We start from the raw sequence: 16,919 nt of genomic DNA, 5'->3' as shown, positions 1-16,919 counted from the left end.
AGCAGGAACAGTGAAGGGAAATCCCAACCTGACTAAGGAAGACTCTTCAAAATTAGACTATGTGTAAGGGAGGGGATGGCAGCTGGTTCCACTCCATCTCCTCATTAAAATGCAGTGGTGTTGAGCACAGAAAGTGGAGATGGGGCAGAGAGAGAAGAGAAGGGAAATAAATCCTAGAAATGGCTTAGTTGTACTACAGCACTTGAAACCCCTTTCTTAAAATGGAAGAAACTCAGAAATTCATTATTTCTGCTTGTTATGTGGTACCTGAGCACAAACCTGATCTGGTACCTTCATTGTACTTTAAGGGGCAAAAAAGAAAGCTAGAGACAGACTTCTGAGTGAGGCCTGTTGTGACAGGACAGGGGGTGATGAGTTTAAACTAAAAGAGAGAGAAAAGGAAGAAATTTCTTAAGCTGAGGATAGTGAGATCCTGGCCCAGGTTGCTCAGAGCAGTTGTAGAAGCCCCATTGCTGGAATCCTTCCAGGTCAGGTTGTTTGGGGCTCTGAGTATCCTGCTCTAGTTGCAGATGTCCCTGCTGACTGCACGGGGTTTGAACTTAGGTGACCTTTAAAGGTCCTTTCCAATCCAAAACTTTTATGACTCCACGAACAGGTCCCTTTTTGCACTGCACAAGTATCTGTCGGTCTGTTCTCCTTTGTAGCAAATGACAAGGTAAGAGGAAACAGATTCAAGTTACAACAGAGAAGTTTAAGGTTGGATATGAGGAACAATTTCTTCCCCAGGGGGGAAAAGGGTTGTCAAGTCCTGGAACAGCCTACCCAGAACAGTGGTGGAATCATCATCCCTAGTGGGATTGAAAAGCTGTGTAGATGTAGTGCTGAGGGACATGGTCTAGCAGTGACTTTGGCAGCGCTGAGTTAATGGTTGGACTTCATTGTCTTAGAGGCCTTTTCCAGCCTAAATAGTTCTGTGATTCTGAGTGCTCCTTTTTGGAGACAAAAATGGGCATGGAATATTGTGTTCCACATGGATTTTCCCTTTTCCTGTTAAAAAGTGAAAGAACATCGACCGTGCCTTAAAAAATAAGGAGTTAAAGTTGGTTGATTTGAAGAGCAGAGAAAAAGCAGTGAAATGGAGAAGAAAGGAGAGAAAAAATCTCACTGCCAGAAAAGAGAGTGGTGACTTTCTTTTCCTGGCTTGCAAAACTACCTCTTGTTGAAAATCCCTTCTGGGTTTCTGTGTGGCACTGGGAGGACCACACAGCCCCATTGTCCTCTCCCTACACATCATCCCACCTCACTTTTCTCCATCTCAGGGTGGACCCACACAGGAAGTTCAACAGCCCTGAATTTCCCCTCTGTTTTGAGGTAGATTTTAAGGTCAGGGAGAAAACTTCTGTAATAAGATGCACTCTGAAGGATCCAGTTTCATTACCCCCTGCACGTTTTAATTGTTTAATGAATTCCACACAGCCTCCTGCAAGTGACTTTCCATGTGAAACTCATTACTGAGCCCAAGAGGGGATCTTTTTTAAGAAGCCTTTTCCTTTTGACCCACTCCTTTCCCTTACATTTCAGTTCACTTAATAGAAGGAGATGTGGTTTAGCTTTTGATTCCTTCCTGAGGATGTGTTTTGGTGACTGTGGCAGGACTGAGATGCAGCAGCGGCATCACTCGGAATGTTTTCTGTCCCCAGACCTGCTAATTAGGGCTGACTTAGATTAGCCAGAGGATTTGGTTAAGATCTATGTTACCTGACACATGTCAGTAGGAGTCTGAATATGTTCCAGCTGAACAGAGCTAATACACAGCTCTTCAGGCTTGCAAAATACTCTGGGTTGCTCTTTATGAGTTAAAATAGTTGTCAGCTCAAGAAGCTTAATGGTTTGGAAGTTGATAGCGATGCTGGCAAGCTCGTAATCATCAACTGTGAGACTGAGCAGAAAAAGGTCTTTTCTTTCAATTTGGTAACTGAGACAAAATGTTTCAGCTCCCTGTAGTAGTTATGATGATGATGGGGGTGATGATGATACTGTTGGTGTTGTTAGGGATATTATTGTTGCTATTTTCATCATTCTGTTGTTGTTGCTGTTATGGTTATTAATATTGTTAAAATATTAGTAGTTAGCACTGGCAAGGGCTTAAAATGTATACAATCACCAGGGCCAGGGAAGTGATGGTCCTCCTGGACTCTGCACTGGTGACACCACACCCTGAATACTGAGTTCAGTTTTGGGGCCTCCCCCTCCAAGGATGTTGAGGTCCTGGAGTGGGTCCAGAAAAGAGCAACAAAGTTGGTGAAGGGTCTGGAGAAGAGGGAATCAGAGTTGTTGAGCCTGGAGAAAAGGAAGCTGAGGTGAAATCTTCTCACTCCATGCAGCTCCCTGAAAGGAGACTGGAGCAAGGTGTGTGTGTTGGTCTTTTCTCCCTAGTAACAAGTGATAGAACAAGAAGAAACAGCCTCAGGTTGCATCAGGGGAGGTTTAGGTTGGTTATCAGAAGAAACTTCTTCACTGAAAGGGTTCTCAAACATTGAAATGGGCTGCCCAGGGAGGTGATTGAGTCACCATTCCTGGAGGTGTTTCCAAGCTGCCCTGCATCCCATTGGTTCACCAAAGAAATCTTAAAGTCATTTTAGCTTGAGCCTGGCCTTGTGGAAGTGATTCAGGGTGGAAGGAGGATGCTGGTGTGGTACTTAGGGGCTTGGGCCAGGAGAGGAGAAGAGTTTCCCCACAGCTCCTGGCAGCTGAGAGCAGCTGGGCTGTGTGGTGTCCAGGGTAAAGGGCTCGTAACCTTGGTGGAAACACATAGCAAAGCCATGAGCCAGCTGGAGTCTCCTGGGCTCTCCTCAGTTAATATTCAACTATTTTACAGAGAGTGGAGAAGAAAGAAGACTCAACACCAAGTTGTGCTGAGGAAACGTAGATTGGGCTTTCAATCTCACCTTTAGGCAGAGCAGAGGATGTGGTCATAATCAAATTATATGCCCAAAGTTTAAAATAACAGAAATCCCCCCCAAACAGAATGACAGAAACATTCAGGTTAAAGACCCTCATGATCACCAAGTCCATTCTGTAACCCTACTCTACAAGGTTCATCCTAGACCATATCCCCAAGCTCCATATCCGAATTACCTTTAAGCACATCCAGGGTTGGCAACTCAGCCACCTTCTGGGGCAGCCCATTCCAAGACCTGACCACTCTTGCTGGGAAAAAATGTTTCCTAATGTCTAGTCCAAACCTACCCAGCTGCAGCTTGAGGCCATTCCTTGTTGTTCTGTCACTAATTACCTCTGAGAAGAGACCAGAACCAATGTCTCCACAATTTCCTTTGGGGTAGCCATAGACAGAGGTGAGGACTCCCTGTTTGTGCATGTCCTCTCCACATCCATTTTCTGCATGCAGTCCTCTCATCTCCTGCCTTCCATTAATGCTTTCTGGAAATGATTTGGGCAGTGAAATGCTGATGGGGTTAGCAGACCAAAAAAAACCTTTGTATTTCTACTTTGTGGTTGCTGGCCATATTTCAGAATGGTGAAAGCCATTGAGAAGGGTCAACCTAGATTGACAAACTGTTTCAGCTGCCCTGAAACTGCCTTTTCTAGGGACTAAATGAGGAGCTCCTAACCTCCCAGTGAGACATTGACTCTAGTTGCCTTCCCTTGGTGCATCGGTTGGACACGAGCCAGGCAGCAGGAGCATGTTCTCCATCTGGTGAAGTTTTGAACAGGATTTTTAGTCATGCACACTCAAATCTAATCCTACAAGGTTAACCTGTCTGCAGAAGCCCAGGAGAGGAGGATCTTTTACCACAGATAGAGCTATGTTGGTGCAAGGGGTCCATCCTTGCCAGTGGCCTCGCTAAGGACACTGCATCAATCCCCTCCACATTTCTCTTCTTCAGGCTCGTTACCTGGGATGATCCTCACCCCAGAGAGCCTCCTGATTCTTACTCAGGTGTCTGATGCTGCCAGCACCCAGCCTTCACACATGTTTTTAAGCACTACTGGAATGTAAATCACAACCAGCAGATTAAGTTCATTGCTCACCCTTTTCTCTTCCCAAACCAGATGCTCAGATTTTGAATGGTCCTGCTATTTCTGGACAATGTGTCTTGTTTCACCATCTACCTCATACTTATCACAGAATCCCTGCATGATGGGGGTTGGAAGTGACCTCTGGAGATCATCTAGTCCAACCTCTGTGCTAAAGCAGGGTCACCCGGGGCAGGTTAGCAGGTAGCCCAGGATCACAGTGTCCAGGTAGGGTTGGAGTCTCTCCAGAGCAGGAGACTCTATGGACTCTCTGGGCATCCTGCTTCCGGGATCAAGCAGCCTCACAGCAAAGAATTTTCTCCTCATTATCAGATGGAACCTCCTGGGTTCCAGTCAGTGCCCATTGCCCCTTGTCCTGTCACTGGGCACCACTGAAAAGTGTCTGCCACCATCCTTTTGGTCCCCACCAAATACATACTGATGAGCATTGATCAGATTCCCTCTGAGGCTGCTCTTCTCCAGGCTGAACAGCTCCAGGTCTGTCAGCCTTTCCTCCTCACAGAGATGCTCCAGCCCCTCTAGACTCTCTCCTCCACTAGACTCTCTCTTGTAACTCCCTGTCTCCCTGTCTTTTTTGAACTGGGGAGCCCAGAAATGGACCCAGTACTCCAGATGTGAGCCTCGCCAGGGCAGTGAAGAGGAGGAGGAGAACCTTACTTGACTTGCTGATCATGCTCCTATTAGTGCACACCAGCAGACCATTCCTCTCCTTGGCCACAAGGGCACACTGCTGGCTGATGGGGTACTTACTGTCCATCAGCACTCCCAGATCCTTCTCCTTGGAGCTAGGTCAGCCCCTTACCTGTACTGGTGCAGGGAGTTATGCCTTCTCAGGGGCAGGGCCCTACACTTGCCCTTGTTGAGCTTCATGATGTTCCCCTCTGCCCAGCTCTCCAAGCTGTCCAGGTGTTGCTGAATGACAGCGCAGTGTGTCGAGGTGTCACCACTCCTCCCAGTTTTCTATCCTCAGCAAACTTGCTGAGAGTTCACTCTGTCCCTTCTTCCAGGTCATTGATGAATATGTCATCCTTCCAGAGAAGCTGCTGAATTTCAGGTCATGCTTTTGCCAAGCCTCCTGGCATTTTGTCACATTTCCTGCCCTGCTTCTGTGTTACTCAAGTGCCTGTTACCTGCTCCAGCTCCCAGCTGAGCCATTTGATTTAATCTCCAGCTCTGTTACTAGTTGCTCCCATTTTATAGGTAGTGTCCCCACCTTAACGCTTGAAGTTGCTGCTTCCAGACCAAAACTAAGCCACTCTTCACTTGATTATTACCTCCTGAAGATATTAGCTTCTATTTAAAGCCCTCACACCTCACATGGGTGACTTCTCCAGCTGGGTTCCATGCAGTGCCCCTTAGGCTGCTTTTATCTTTACTTATTCCTCTCTGTTGATACCATGAACCAACTATTCAGGATGAGGCTGGGTGTTGAGGACACACCTGCTTGATGAGCAGCAAGATCTGTCTCTCAGGGTTTATCTTCCTCTAGCAGAAATGAGTTTTAACCTGAAGTGAACAAAGCTTGAAGCACAGGCTGTGCCATTTCGCTTGACAGCCCCAACCTTGATGGTTTAATCCTGTCCAAGGTACCCAAAATCTCAAAGCTTGATCATCACTCTGCCTCTCCTACTTGAAGAGCATCTTTCTGTGTGATTTATTTCTGGTTTTTCAGCCCAGCCTGGCAATGTAGGTCAGGGAGAGCTCTCTGGTTTTTGAGTTCAGATGGCGAGATTACGTGCTAAATCGGACTATGTCGACAGCAGAGCCCTTTTTTAGCTGAAAATAAACTAAGTGTTTATGCTTGATTTTTGTTGATAGATGCCAGGAGCTATTTCTGTTACTGGTTGGTTCCCCTCGCTGTGTTGTTGCTGGGCTGCTGCATCGTTAGCACTCATGGGGCAGATGTGTTTGCTGAGTGCACCCAAGTATAGATAGAATAAGGAAAATATTTGTATTTGCACCAGGAAAGGTTTAGGTTGGACTTGAGGAACAGTTTCTTCCCCAAAAGGATTGTCAAGCACTGGAACAGGCTGCCCAGGGCAGTGGTGGAGCCTCAGTCCCTGAAGGGGTCTCAAAGCTATGTAGATGTCATGCTGAGGGACATGGTTTAATGGTGAACTTGGCAGTGCTTCACTGACAATTGGACTTGATGGTCTTTAAAATGTCTTCCAACCAAAACAAATCTGATTCCATGATTTATAACTGCCATGGGAAAGCTTCAGCTGCTATATTAAACCCCAGGAGACCCACTCAACTTCCCACAGGGTGTCTTGCAGGAGGCAGTGGGGCAATCAGGAGGTATTAAGCCAATAGATCAGCTGCACATCTGGTTAAAATCCAAGCCCAAACCAGCTGTTTTCTAAGAAGCTGAGCAAGGGAGGTACTTTCCCTGAACAGCCTCCAAAATCATGGAATAAGGTTCATTATTCAATGTCAGGATTTAGCACATCATGGAATCACAGAATCATTTTGGTTGGGAAAGACCTTTAAGGTGATTGAATCCAACCAGTAGCCTAGCACTGCCAAGTCTACCACTAAACCATGTCCCTCAGCACCACAACTACGTGGTTTTGAAACCCCTCCACTGATGGGGACTCCACCAATGCACTCAGCAGCTTGTTCCAGGACTTGACAACCCTTTCAGGGAAGAAGTTTTCCATTGTGTCCAACCTAAACTTCCCCTGACATAATTTGAGGCTGTTTCTTCTTGTACTGTCCCTTGTTCCTTGGGAGAAGAGACTGATTCCCACTTGTCTCCAGCCTTCTTTTAGGGAGATACAGAGAGCCAGAAGGGCTCCCTTGAGCCTCCTTTTGTCCAGACTAAACAACCCCAGTTCCCTCAGCTGCTCCTCACAAGACTTGTTCTCCAGACACGTCGTTGGCTTTGCTGCACTTTTGTGGACACACTCCACACTTGCTGGAGTGAGGGGTTGTGTGTGAGACTAATGGGTGTGCTGAGAATCAAGCTGCCTTTTGAGGAATAGCATCCACTCTTTTTGCCACGATCACAGAGCAGGGCTTGCAAGCTGTTAACAGGTCTCAACTTCTACAGCATGACTTCTGCTGATGCTCTTGGAGTGCCCACGCATTTGATTGTCACCACATTTGTCAGGTAGCTCTCTAGCCCTAGTGCATACGTAGCCGTGGCTGTTACTCTCCCATGTATAGATATGTTCCTTGTTATTTCTCAGGTGCCCCTTGTGCTCATCTGCTTTGTCCTCAACCTGAAAATTTCTCCTCAAAGTGCAAACTCTCAGAGCCTGTGTGATGCCAGCCCTGATGTGATCTCTGCTACAGAAGGCAAACCCCCTCATTTGGGTCGATGCCAGAATCAGGACTAGGTCACCAATCTTCTTACTGGGATTTAGCAGTTTTTTTAGATTAGTGCTGGCTTTTGAGGACTGCAGGCTCAAAGGGCATTAAGGAAGGTTGGCCCTGATAACAACGATGTCATGTTACACAATGTCATTGACACTGGCTGCAGGTGTGTGACTGCAGCACCAACAGCATTTCCTTGCGTCAAATGCGTGCACACTGAAAAGAAACAAAGAGAAAGCTTTTTCATACAATACCCTTTTGCACCTGAAATTGCCAGGTTCTTAAATCCTCTCACATTTGGCCAGGAAGAAAAGGACTTGGAGGTAAAGATGAGCCAGTGTGTGTCCAAGTGGCCAAAAGTCTGACAGCATTGTGGTCTGGATCAGGTATAGTGTGGACTTGGAGGTAAAGATGAGCCGGTGTGTGTCCAAGTGGCCAAAAGGCTATAACAGCATTGTGGTCTGGATCAGGTATAGTGTGGACTTGGAGGTAAAGATGAGCCAGTGTGTGTCCAAGTGGCCAAAAGGCTATAACAGCATTGTGGTCTGGCTCAGGTATAGTGTGGACTTGGAGGTAAAGATGAGCCGGTGTGTGTCCAAGTGGCCAAAAGGCTGACAGCATTGTGGTCTGGCTCAGGTATAGTGTGGACTTGGAGGTAAAGATGAGCCGGTGTGTGTCCAAGTGGCCAAAAGGCTGACAGCATTGTGGTCTGGCTCAGGTATAGTGTGGTCAGCAAGACCAGGGAAGTGATTGAAGTTGAGAAATCTTCTCTGGAGACATTCAAAACCTGCCTGGACACATTCCTGTGTGACCTACTACACAGTTGATCCCGATCTGACAAGGGGAGTTGGACTAGATGATCTTCTGAGGTCCTTTCCACCCCCTAACATTCTGTGATTCTGTCACTGTCAATGATTAACTGGTTTTTGGGAACACTTTGGACTCATCGTCACAATGAGAACTCTTTTCCCTTAAATTCCCCCAGCTGAGCCTCCGAATTGCTGAATTCCAACCTCCTGACAACACACTTTCTCATTCTTTCCTCATGAATTACCCAATTCACATGAAAATATGGCCAATCTCAGGAAAAAAAACAAACAAAAAGAACCCCAAACTCATTAGAATCATAGAATCATTTTTATTGGAAGAGAACTTTGAGTCCAACCGTTAACCCAGCGCTGCCAGGTCACCACTAAACTATGTCACTCAGCACCACATCTACGCAGCTTTTAAGCCTCTCCAGGAATGGGCACTCTACCACCTCCCTGAGCAGCCAGTTCCAGACCTTGACAACTCTTGAGGAAGAAGATGTGTCCTCGTGGACAGCTATGCACAAACCCTTTCTCTTTTAAATATGTTACTTTTAGTCTGGAGAGAAGGAGGCTGAGGGAAGACCTTCTCACTCTCTACAACTCTCGGAGAGGAGGTGGGAGTGAGGTGGAGGTTAGTCTCTTCTCCCTAGTTACAAGTGATAGAATGAGGGAAAATGGCCTAAAAGTGCATCAGAAAGGTTTAGGTTGGACCGTAGAAGGACTGAAAGGGTTCTGAAACCCTGGAACAGGCTCCCCAGGGAGATGGTTGAATTCCCATCCCTGGAGGTGTTTCAGAGACACGCAGGTGTGGTGCTAAGGGACGTGCTTTAGCAGCATGGTAGAGTTAGATAATGGTTGGGCTTGATGATCTTAAAGGTCTTTCCCAACCAAAACAGTTCTGTAATTTTACTTACTCATCTTGCTGTGCTCCTTGACTGAGCAGAAAGGGAGGTGAAGTTTCATTTCATGATGTGTCCTGACCTTGCAGTTATTCACACGGTGGACTTGATGGTTATTGGTGGCCCAAACAAATCCTGTTGTATCTCTTTGGCTGTGAGACTCTTTCTGAATGTGACCTCCTGCAGTTGATAACAGGCAGGAAATTCTTTCCCACCTGCATGCTGCAGCCAGCCCTGGCTCAGCGTTTTGCATCCACATGAGACTGCAGCATTGGATGCAAAAATAGAACCTCTCCAAAATGCGACACTTGGAAGGCTGCAATTGCTTTCATTTCCAGGAAGCTGAGAGGGCTTCTTCATGCACTTCAGCTCTTCATCCTTGTTCCCTACTGGGGAGAGGAAGGTAATCTGCTCATGAGTGAAAATAGAGTAGGAGAGTAGACTGGCACACTACACTTCAGTCAGGTACACAGAAATTAACCTCATAGTATCTACACAAAGGTGCGTGAGGAGCCCAGTATCAATGCTGGAAGGAACTGGGGAGGCACCTGGATCAAGCAGGATAATAGGTCAGGCCAGCTATGGGCATTGCCTGGCCAATGCCTTGAAACCCTCTGAGATCAGAGGCTCCTTGGTCTTGCTGAGATACAATCCCCATGCAGAATTGCAGCTCCAAGGAGGAATCTGTCAGACAGAGGATTGGATTTTTGCTGGTGGTACCAGACTGGGAGGAGTGACTGATTCTCTGCCAGGCTGTGCTGCCTTCTGCAAGACCTGGACAGGCTGGAGAATTGGACAGAGGGGAACCTCATGAAGTTCAACAATGGTAAATGTGGAGTCCTGCACTTGGGGAGGAATAAACTCCTGCACCAGTACAGGTGAAGGGATTGTCCTGCTGCAAAGCAGCCCCAAGGAGAAGAACCTGTGAGTGTGCTGACAAATTCACTGTAAGTTAGCAATGTGCTGCTCTGCTGAGAAGGCTAATGGTGTCCTGGGGTGCACAAAGAAGATAGGGTGAGGCTCTCTTCCCCCTCTACTCTGCCCTAGTGAGGCCACATCAGAGTCCTGGGTCCAGTACTGAGTTTCCTAGTTCAAGAGAGACAGAGAAATATTGGAGAAAGTCCAGTCAAGGCTGCAAAAATGCAGAGGGGGCTGGAGCATCTCTGTGAGGAGGGACTGGGACTTCTGAGGCTGTTTAGCCAGGAGAAGAGGACTTCTCTTTAGCTTAGAGAAGCAGGCAGCACTGAAACAGTGGCCCAAGAAATTCTGAGTTGTTTAGAGTCCTACAGTACAGGTCTTATGATGAGCAGCTGAGGAAGCTGGGGTTGTTAAACCTGGAGAAAAAGAGACTTGGGGGAGACCTTCTCTTTCTCTACAACTCCCTGAAATGCAGTTGGAGCCAGGTGGGGGTTGGTCTCTTTCCCTGAAGAAGAAGCAATAGGACAAGAATCAGCCCTAAGTTGTGCAAGGGGAGGTTTAAGTTGGGCATCAGGAAAAATTTCTTTCCTGAAGGGTTGTCAAGTCCTGGGAACAGGCTGCCCATAGCAGTGGTAGAGTCCCCATCCTTAGAGGGGTTTCAAAGCCATGTAGATGTGGTTTAGTGGTGACCTTGCAGTGCTGGGTTAACAGCTGGACTTGAAGATCCAACCTAAATGATTCTGTGATCTATGATGATTGCTGCCTCTCAACACTGGCAGGTGTGGTTTCCTGAGACAGTTCTGTGTTGGTTTTCGGGCTATTTTGTCTCAGTGTCACATGTAACACTGAGAACTCAGATGACCTGAATTTTCAGAATCCAATACCAAAGATACTATGAAGCCTCTGCTAAGGACTGGGTCCTTAGCATAAGCTTCATGGTGGAGTGTGAGATCTTCTCATCAGTAGTGTCAGCAGTAAAGAAGGTTAGTGGGACACTGGAAAGCTATTTTCCTACTCACCCATGTTCCTACTGAGATACTGGGCTCTTGTAGTGATTTCTGCAGATGTTGTTACTGTGTTTCCAATATATTAGACAAAAAAAAAGATCTTGGAATCAGTCCACATTGTTACCAGAGCCAAAAAGATCTCCATGTTTGGTTTTTCCTCCAGTGATCACCCCTCGGTAACAGCTCTGGTGGTCCATGACCAGGAATAGTTTGTACCATCGTTGGTTGCTCCCATTGCACACTAAGAACACTCTGGTTTGTGGAGAATACCACTTCAGTGTGCATTTGAAGTTGCAATTTCTGAAGGATATGAGAGATCTTCTCCTTCAAACTCAACCCATGGCATATTCTGACTGACTTTTAACTCCACAAGAAGACCTGGACGTCCATATAAAGCATATTTCCCTCATCCAGCTGATAGTTACGAAGCTTCAGGTCAACAAGTTTGAAAGACACAGGAGTAGAATTAAATCGTTTTGGAGTTACTGCTTTGAGGATTATTTTGGGGTTATTTTGAGGATTATTCCTGGTGTGACTTCATCTTGTGGAAGTGCTTTTATGGTTTTCCTTGTTCATTTCCCACAGAAACGTTCCAGAGGTCAAGTCCTGTTCGACAAAGTCTGTGAGCACCTGAACCTCCTGGAAAAAGACTACTTTGGGCTGACCTACAGAGACACAGAAAACCAAAAGGTAACTCACAAAGCCCTGGCTGCCTTCTGGTGTGTGGACGTCAGAACTCCCCAAGACACCTCCAGACTATTTCAAACAGTCCAGGAGCTGTTTTTATCTTCCTTGGCAAGTTCCACATATAGATGACTTGAGCTGTCATAATGCAGCTTCTCAAGAGCATCCCCCATGTTTCCCTGGCTTCCCTCTTCTCTGGCAGTTTGTGGCATGAAAGAATTTCATCATCTCACTGCTTCCCTTTCTTTTATGATTTATGTCATGACTGCCATCAGATTTGCATAGATAGACTATTAAACAATAGCATTAAAATATAGCTTACTAATACTGTGGCTGGGATACAGGCAGGCAGGGCTTGATTGACTTCTGCTAACTGCTTAGGTAAAGCAAGGCCTTGAGTCTTGGCTTTATCTTCACGTTAGGGTGACAGTAAGAAAGATGGAGACTATCTTTTGAGAGAGCTTTTTGTGACAGGACAAGGGGTGATAGGTATAAACTAAAAGAGGGAGATTGAGACAAGAGAGAAAGAAGAAATTGTTTAAAATGAGGGTGATGAGACCCTGGCATAGTTTGCCCAGAAATGGTAGAAGCCTCATCCCTGCAACCATTCTGGGGCAGTTTGGATGAGATTCTGAGCAGCCTGATGTGGTTGTTGATGTCCCTGCTGACTGCAGGGGGATTAGATGAGATCATCTTGGAAGATCTCTTCTCACCCAAGCCATTCTATGATTTTTATATCTGTCTAATTTGCAATGCTCCATATCAGTGATCCTGTGCTTACTGTTGCTTCAACCAAAGACACTGGTCTTCAGAAGTAGTTTGTAGCAGCAGTAAATCACAATCTGCTTCTCTGCATTTGAACTTCAGTATGAATTGCCTATTAAATGTCCGAGGTGATCTAACCTATGGGTGAGAAACAGAGATATTTTTTTTATTTTGGACATGTTATGATGAGAGAATATCAAAGGACAATTTAAAACATTCTGTGTGATTTTGGGGTTCTAAGATAAATGCTTTGAAAGAAGGCAGCACCAGAACCTCTGAGGAATATGAGTAGTTGCCCAGCAGACCACACCAGCTGAAGGTGCTTGTGCTTTGCATGGCTTGAATGCTCTTTCCCTGACGGAACATGAGCTGTTGCTGCTCCTTTAAGTGTTGATGACTTGTTCACACAACAGTCATTACCATGAGGGTAGTAGAACACTGGAACAGGTTGTCCAGGGAGGTGGTTGAGGCCCCATCCCTGGAGATATTCAAGGTGAGGCTTGACAGAGCTCCAGGCAACCTGATCTAGTTGAGGATGTCCCTGCTTACTGCTGAGAGGGTTGAACTAAATGAACTTTGGAGGTCCCTTCCAACCCAGACCATTTTAAGATTCCATTCATTTCAGTTCTGCGTGATACAAATAAGTCTTTTTGTCTCCCTTTCTTCTTTGTCTCCCAGACTTCTAAATGTGAGGATTTGGGATTTGGTTCAGGAAATCATTTAAGCAGACCCTTGGTGCAAGATAACACTTTAGCATATGTGTAGTTTTGAGTTGTGGTAGAAGTTTAGCAGATGTTTAAGTCCATTTCCAGCCAGATGTGCTTTCCTGTATTGGAAAGAGAAGAATTTATTTAGTATTAACAGATGGGTTAGAAGCACTAAACATTTATAGACCACCAGATACTTTGCAGAGCTAAACAGCTAACAGAAATGACTGCTGGCCACTACATTTATTGACCAATAACATGCCTATTTTTAATGTCAAAATACTTAGCCAGTCACCTCAATCCTCTGCCAGAGAACTTCCATCCAGACACTATCTGTCACATATTGTCTTTGAAAACAGAGATGCTGATGCAGCTTTAATTCCTTGGTGCATGGTGTGCTGGTGTGCACAGCAAGAGCTGGAGCTTTTCACCCTCCTATTTTGCACCACACACCCAGTTTGGACAGCTGCAAAGTGATTGTTTTTGTTGGGGGAGGATTGTTGTGTTCTGCTTGTTTGATATTTCTTTAGTACAGGGTTGTTTTCTACCCCCCCTCATTTATTTGTTTATCTTTCTTTGGAACTTTCCAAGGGGAGGTGAACTTTTTGTTCTGGGCTGCGTGACACATTTTAAATGCTGGTTAAATATCTGTTTCATTTAATGTCTAGATAATAGACTGTTTAAATAACCAATTGATTCTCTTAGAGGACAAAGCAGCAGCAGAGCAAAAAGAACCCAAGCTCTTCCCAAGGAGTTCCATCCACTTCTTGGCATCCATCCTTGACATCTACGTATCACTGTGATTATTCTGTGTATTTTCATGATGGCAAGGAGGTCAATAAAAATCCTTCTTCTACTCAGGTCCACATCTTGGAAGTTAAGTGTTCCTCCTTCCTACTGCTGCTCCATGGAGGGAGGGGTTGCAGACTTTTGCTCTGACTCATAGCACTGCTTTAAAATAATATTTGTTGTGTTTTCTCATTCAAACTGAAAAAAAAAAGAACCATTTTCTTTGCAGAATTGGTTGGACCCTGCCAAGGAAATCAAGAAGCAGATCCGAAGTAAGTGTGTTATTGGTTGTGTTGTTTTCTATCAGGGTGGGGGGCTGGGAAACTTCCATCCTGGTATATCAGGATCTCACAAGCCTGCATGAAAAAGCCTTTCTTCCTTAAAGTGCCATCAAGTGTTTGTGCTGATGGCAAAACCCTGTGGCACTGAGCATCTCTTAAGTCTTCTACGGAGCAGCTGAGGGAACTGGGGTTGTTTAGCCTGGAGAAAAGGAGGTTGAAATAAGACCTCACTCTTTACAACTCCCTGAAAGAAGGTTGAAGCCAGGTGGAGATTAGTCTCCTCTCCCTAGTAATAAGAAAAATGGAAGTGGCCTCAAGTTGTACCACATGAGGTTTAGGTTGGATGTTAGTAGGAACTTCTTCACTGAAACAATTCTCACACACTGGAAGAGGCTGTGCAGGGATCTGGTTGAATCCTCATCCCTGGAGGTGTTTCAAAGACACAGAGATGTGGTGCTTAGGGACATGGTCTAGCACCAGTCATGGCAGAGTGAGAGGATGGTTAGACTCAATGATCTTTTCCAACCCATATGATTCTGTGATTGTGTTTTATCCCATAATGAGTGCAGGCAGTTCCTCAGGCTCCCAGCACGTGAACTTGCATCACTGAAAACAACTTGACATTTGCAGAGATGCAAGAACCCAAAGTCTGACATTAAGCAAGGTAACCTTAGGGACTTGAGCCACGTATCTGAATTCCTTCTCTGTGTTACTGACGTTGGTATCATATCCAGTGGCTCCTGCCCCATTGTAAAATACTCCACTGATGCAAAGAGGGCACTTCAGCTAAAATATCTTCCCTTCCTGTCTTCCAGAAGCCTCAACTTTGCTCCTAAAATGACCATTCAGACAATTTTCTGCTTCACATGAATATTTTAAACCTCTCAGTGGTTGAATTTAGAAACCTCTCCAAGGAAAAATCTTGAGACTGGCAGGCACACAATTCAACCTGCCTCTTGTCTGCATCCCTGTGACTTCTTTGGGCAGGAAAACCTCAACAGTGCCTTTTCTTCTTGAGAATGATCTCTTGTGACACTTGTGCTTTCACAAAACAAGCACAGCTGGTGGTTCACATTTGTTGGGTCAGGACTGGCAGATGAATCATCTCCCTCTGCAAGATTCAGAGGGTTAATTGACACTGTCTGGGAAGCTTCCCCACATAGTATGAGTGACCAAACATTTCCACCAGAGTTATTTTCAGAAACATGATCCAAGGACTGGAACCCCTCTACTCTGTGGACAGGCTGAGAGATTTGGGGTTGTTCAGCCTGTAGAAGAGAAGGCTCTGGAGAGACTTTCTTGTGGCTTTCAGGACTTAAAGGAAAGTTAGGGAGACTTTTTAGCAGAGCCTGTTGTGACAGGGCAAGGGGTGATGGGTTTAATCTAAAAGAAGGAGATTCAGACTAAAGAGAAGGAAATGTTTTATGCTGAGGTCAGTGAGACCCTGCCCCAGGTTGCCCAGAGATGTGGTAGGTGCCCCATAGAATCACAGAATCACTATAGCTGGAAAACAACCTTCAGAACCATGGAACCACTGGACCACTGGAATCATTCCAAGTCAGGTTGTTTGGGGCTCTGAGCAACCTGCTCTTGTTGCAGATGGACCTGCTGACTGAAGGGATTTGAACTGAAGTAATCTGTAAAGGTCTTTTCCAATCCAAAGCATTCTATGATTTAAAGCTAATGCTCCAAGAAAAGCTTCCCAAACTATGGTGGTGCAAACTGATATCCATCCCATGGGTCACCTAAACTTACAATCACAAAATCAGTAAGGTTGGAGAAGACCTCCAAAGATCATGAAGTTCAACCATTAACCTAACACTGCCCAGCCCCCCACTAAACCAAGATCACTCAGCACCAGTTGCCCAGTGTTCTGTAGTTTTCTGGTCTCTCTGCTTGTCCTTGCCAATTTACCTCCACAATGATCTATTTTTTTCTGGAGATGGCAGCAATGTGCTGAGGCAGCAACACTCTGAGAAGGTACTGTGAGCTGGTTTGAGCAAGCAGACCTCAGCACATCACCTCCAGATTTCGTTCCAGCTCTGGCTTATGGAGTTTCCAGAACCCCTGGGGTTTGGGTTGTTGAGTTTTAAAGCTTTGGATAGGCTGTGGTTTTAGATGGATAATTCAGTAAGCATTGTTTTCAGGCTGAGGGGATTTCTTCAGTGCTAGAAATAAATTCTTGCTCCCTGAGGAGTCTCCCTTGGGTGCAAATCTTACTAAATAAGAGAAGAGCTGCAAGATCTAATCTAATAGTGTAATTGTGAGTGGGATAAGTAATATCTTCAAAATTATGTATGGGGAAAAGGTACTAAATCCTGATCTTCTGTGCTATTTGATTGAGGCATTTGAAGTCTGCTGCTATCAAAGAGCATGAGCAGCCCCCTTTGTACTGACAGTGTCCTTTCAGCCACTCTCTGTTCTTTTCCAGGTGGTGCTTGGCAGTTTGCATTCAATGTGAAGTTCTACCCTCCAGACCCTGCACAGCTATCTGAAGATATTACCAGGTGTTTAAAACATTAAATGTCTTCCCGAAGTGGCTTCAGAACTGTAGTAGCATTTACACTCTAATTATCCAAGGAAAGGAATGCTTTGTATTCCTGTTGGCTTCCTTCCTCTTATGAGCCTCTGGAAAATATGCAGTGCCTTGGCAGAATGGACACTGTGAACAGTGTCTGTCCTCTGAGCTTTGTGTAGCTTAACCTCGTCAAAGATCAGG

The 16,919-nt window shown here is 45.6% G+C and overlaps 1 protein-coding gene across 19 annotated transcripts in view; it reads left to right on the top strand.

The window, feature by feature from the left end:
• EPB41L3 (erythrocyte membrane protein band 4.1 like 3) overlaps positions 1-16,919 on the top strand; it is a 112,582-nt gene that overhangs the window by 49,717 nt on the left and 45,946 nt on the right. For all 19 annotated transcript variants that reach the window (XM_064150170.1, XM_064150168.1, XM_064150166.1 and 16 more), the window contains exons 4-6: positions 11,560-11,664; positions 14,149-14,191; positions 16,632-16,707. In XM_064150170.1, coding sequence (XP_064006240.1) covers positions 11,560-11,664; positions 14,149-14,191; positions 16,632-16,707 — 224 coding nt within the window. The remainder of the gene's footprint in view (positions 1-11,559; positions 11,665-14,148; positions 14,192-16,631; positions 16,708-16,919) is intronic.

The sequence above is a fragment of the Pogoniulus pusillus genome, chromosome 10 (assembly GCF_015220805.1).
Source record: "Pogoniulus pusillus isolate bPogPus1 chromosome 10, bPogPus1.pri, whole genome shotgun sequence".
In the NCBI taxonomy this organism is placed as follows: domain Eukaryota; kingdom Metazoa; phylum Chordata; class Aves; order Piciformes; family Lybiidae; genus Pogoniulus; species Pogoniulus pusillus.
The sequence above is the reverse complement of the archived record's forward strand: the minus strand, read 5'-3'. Positions and strand labels throughout refer to the sequence as shown.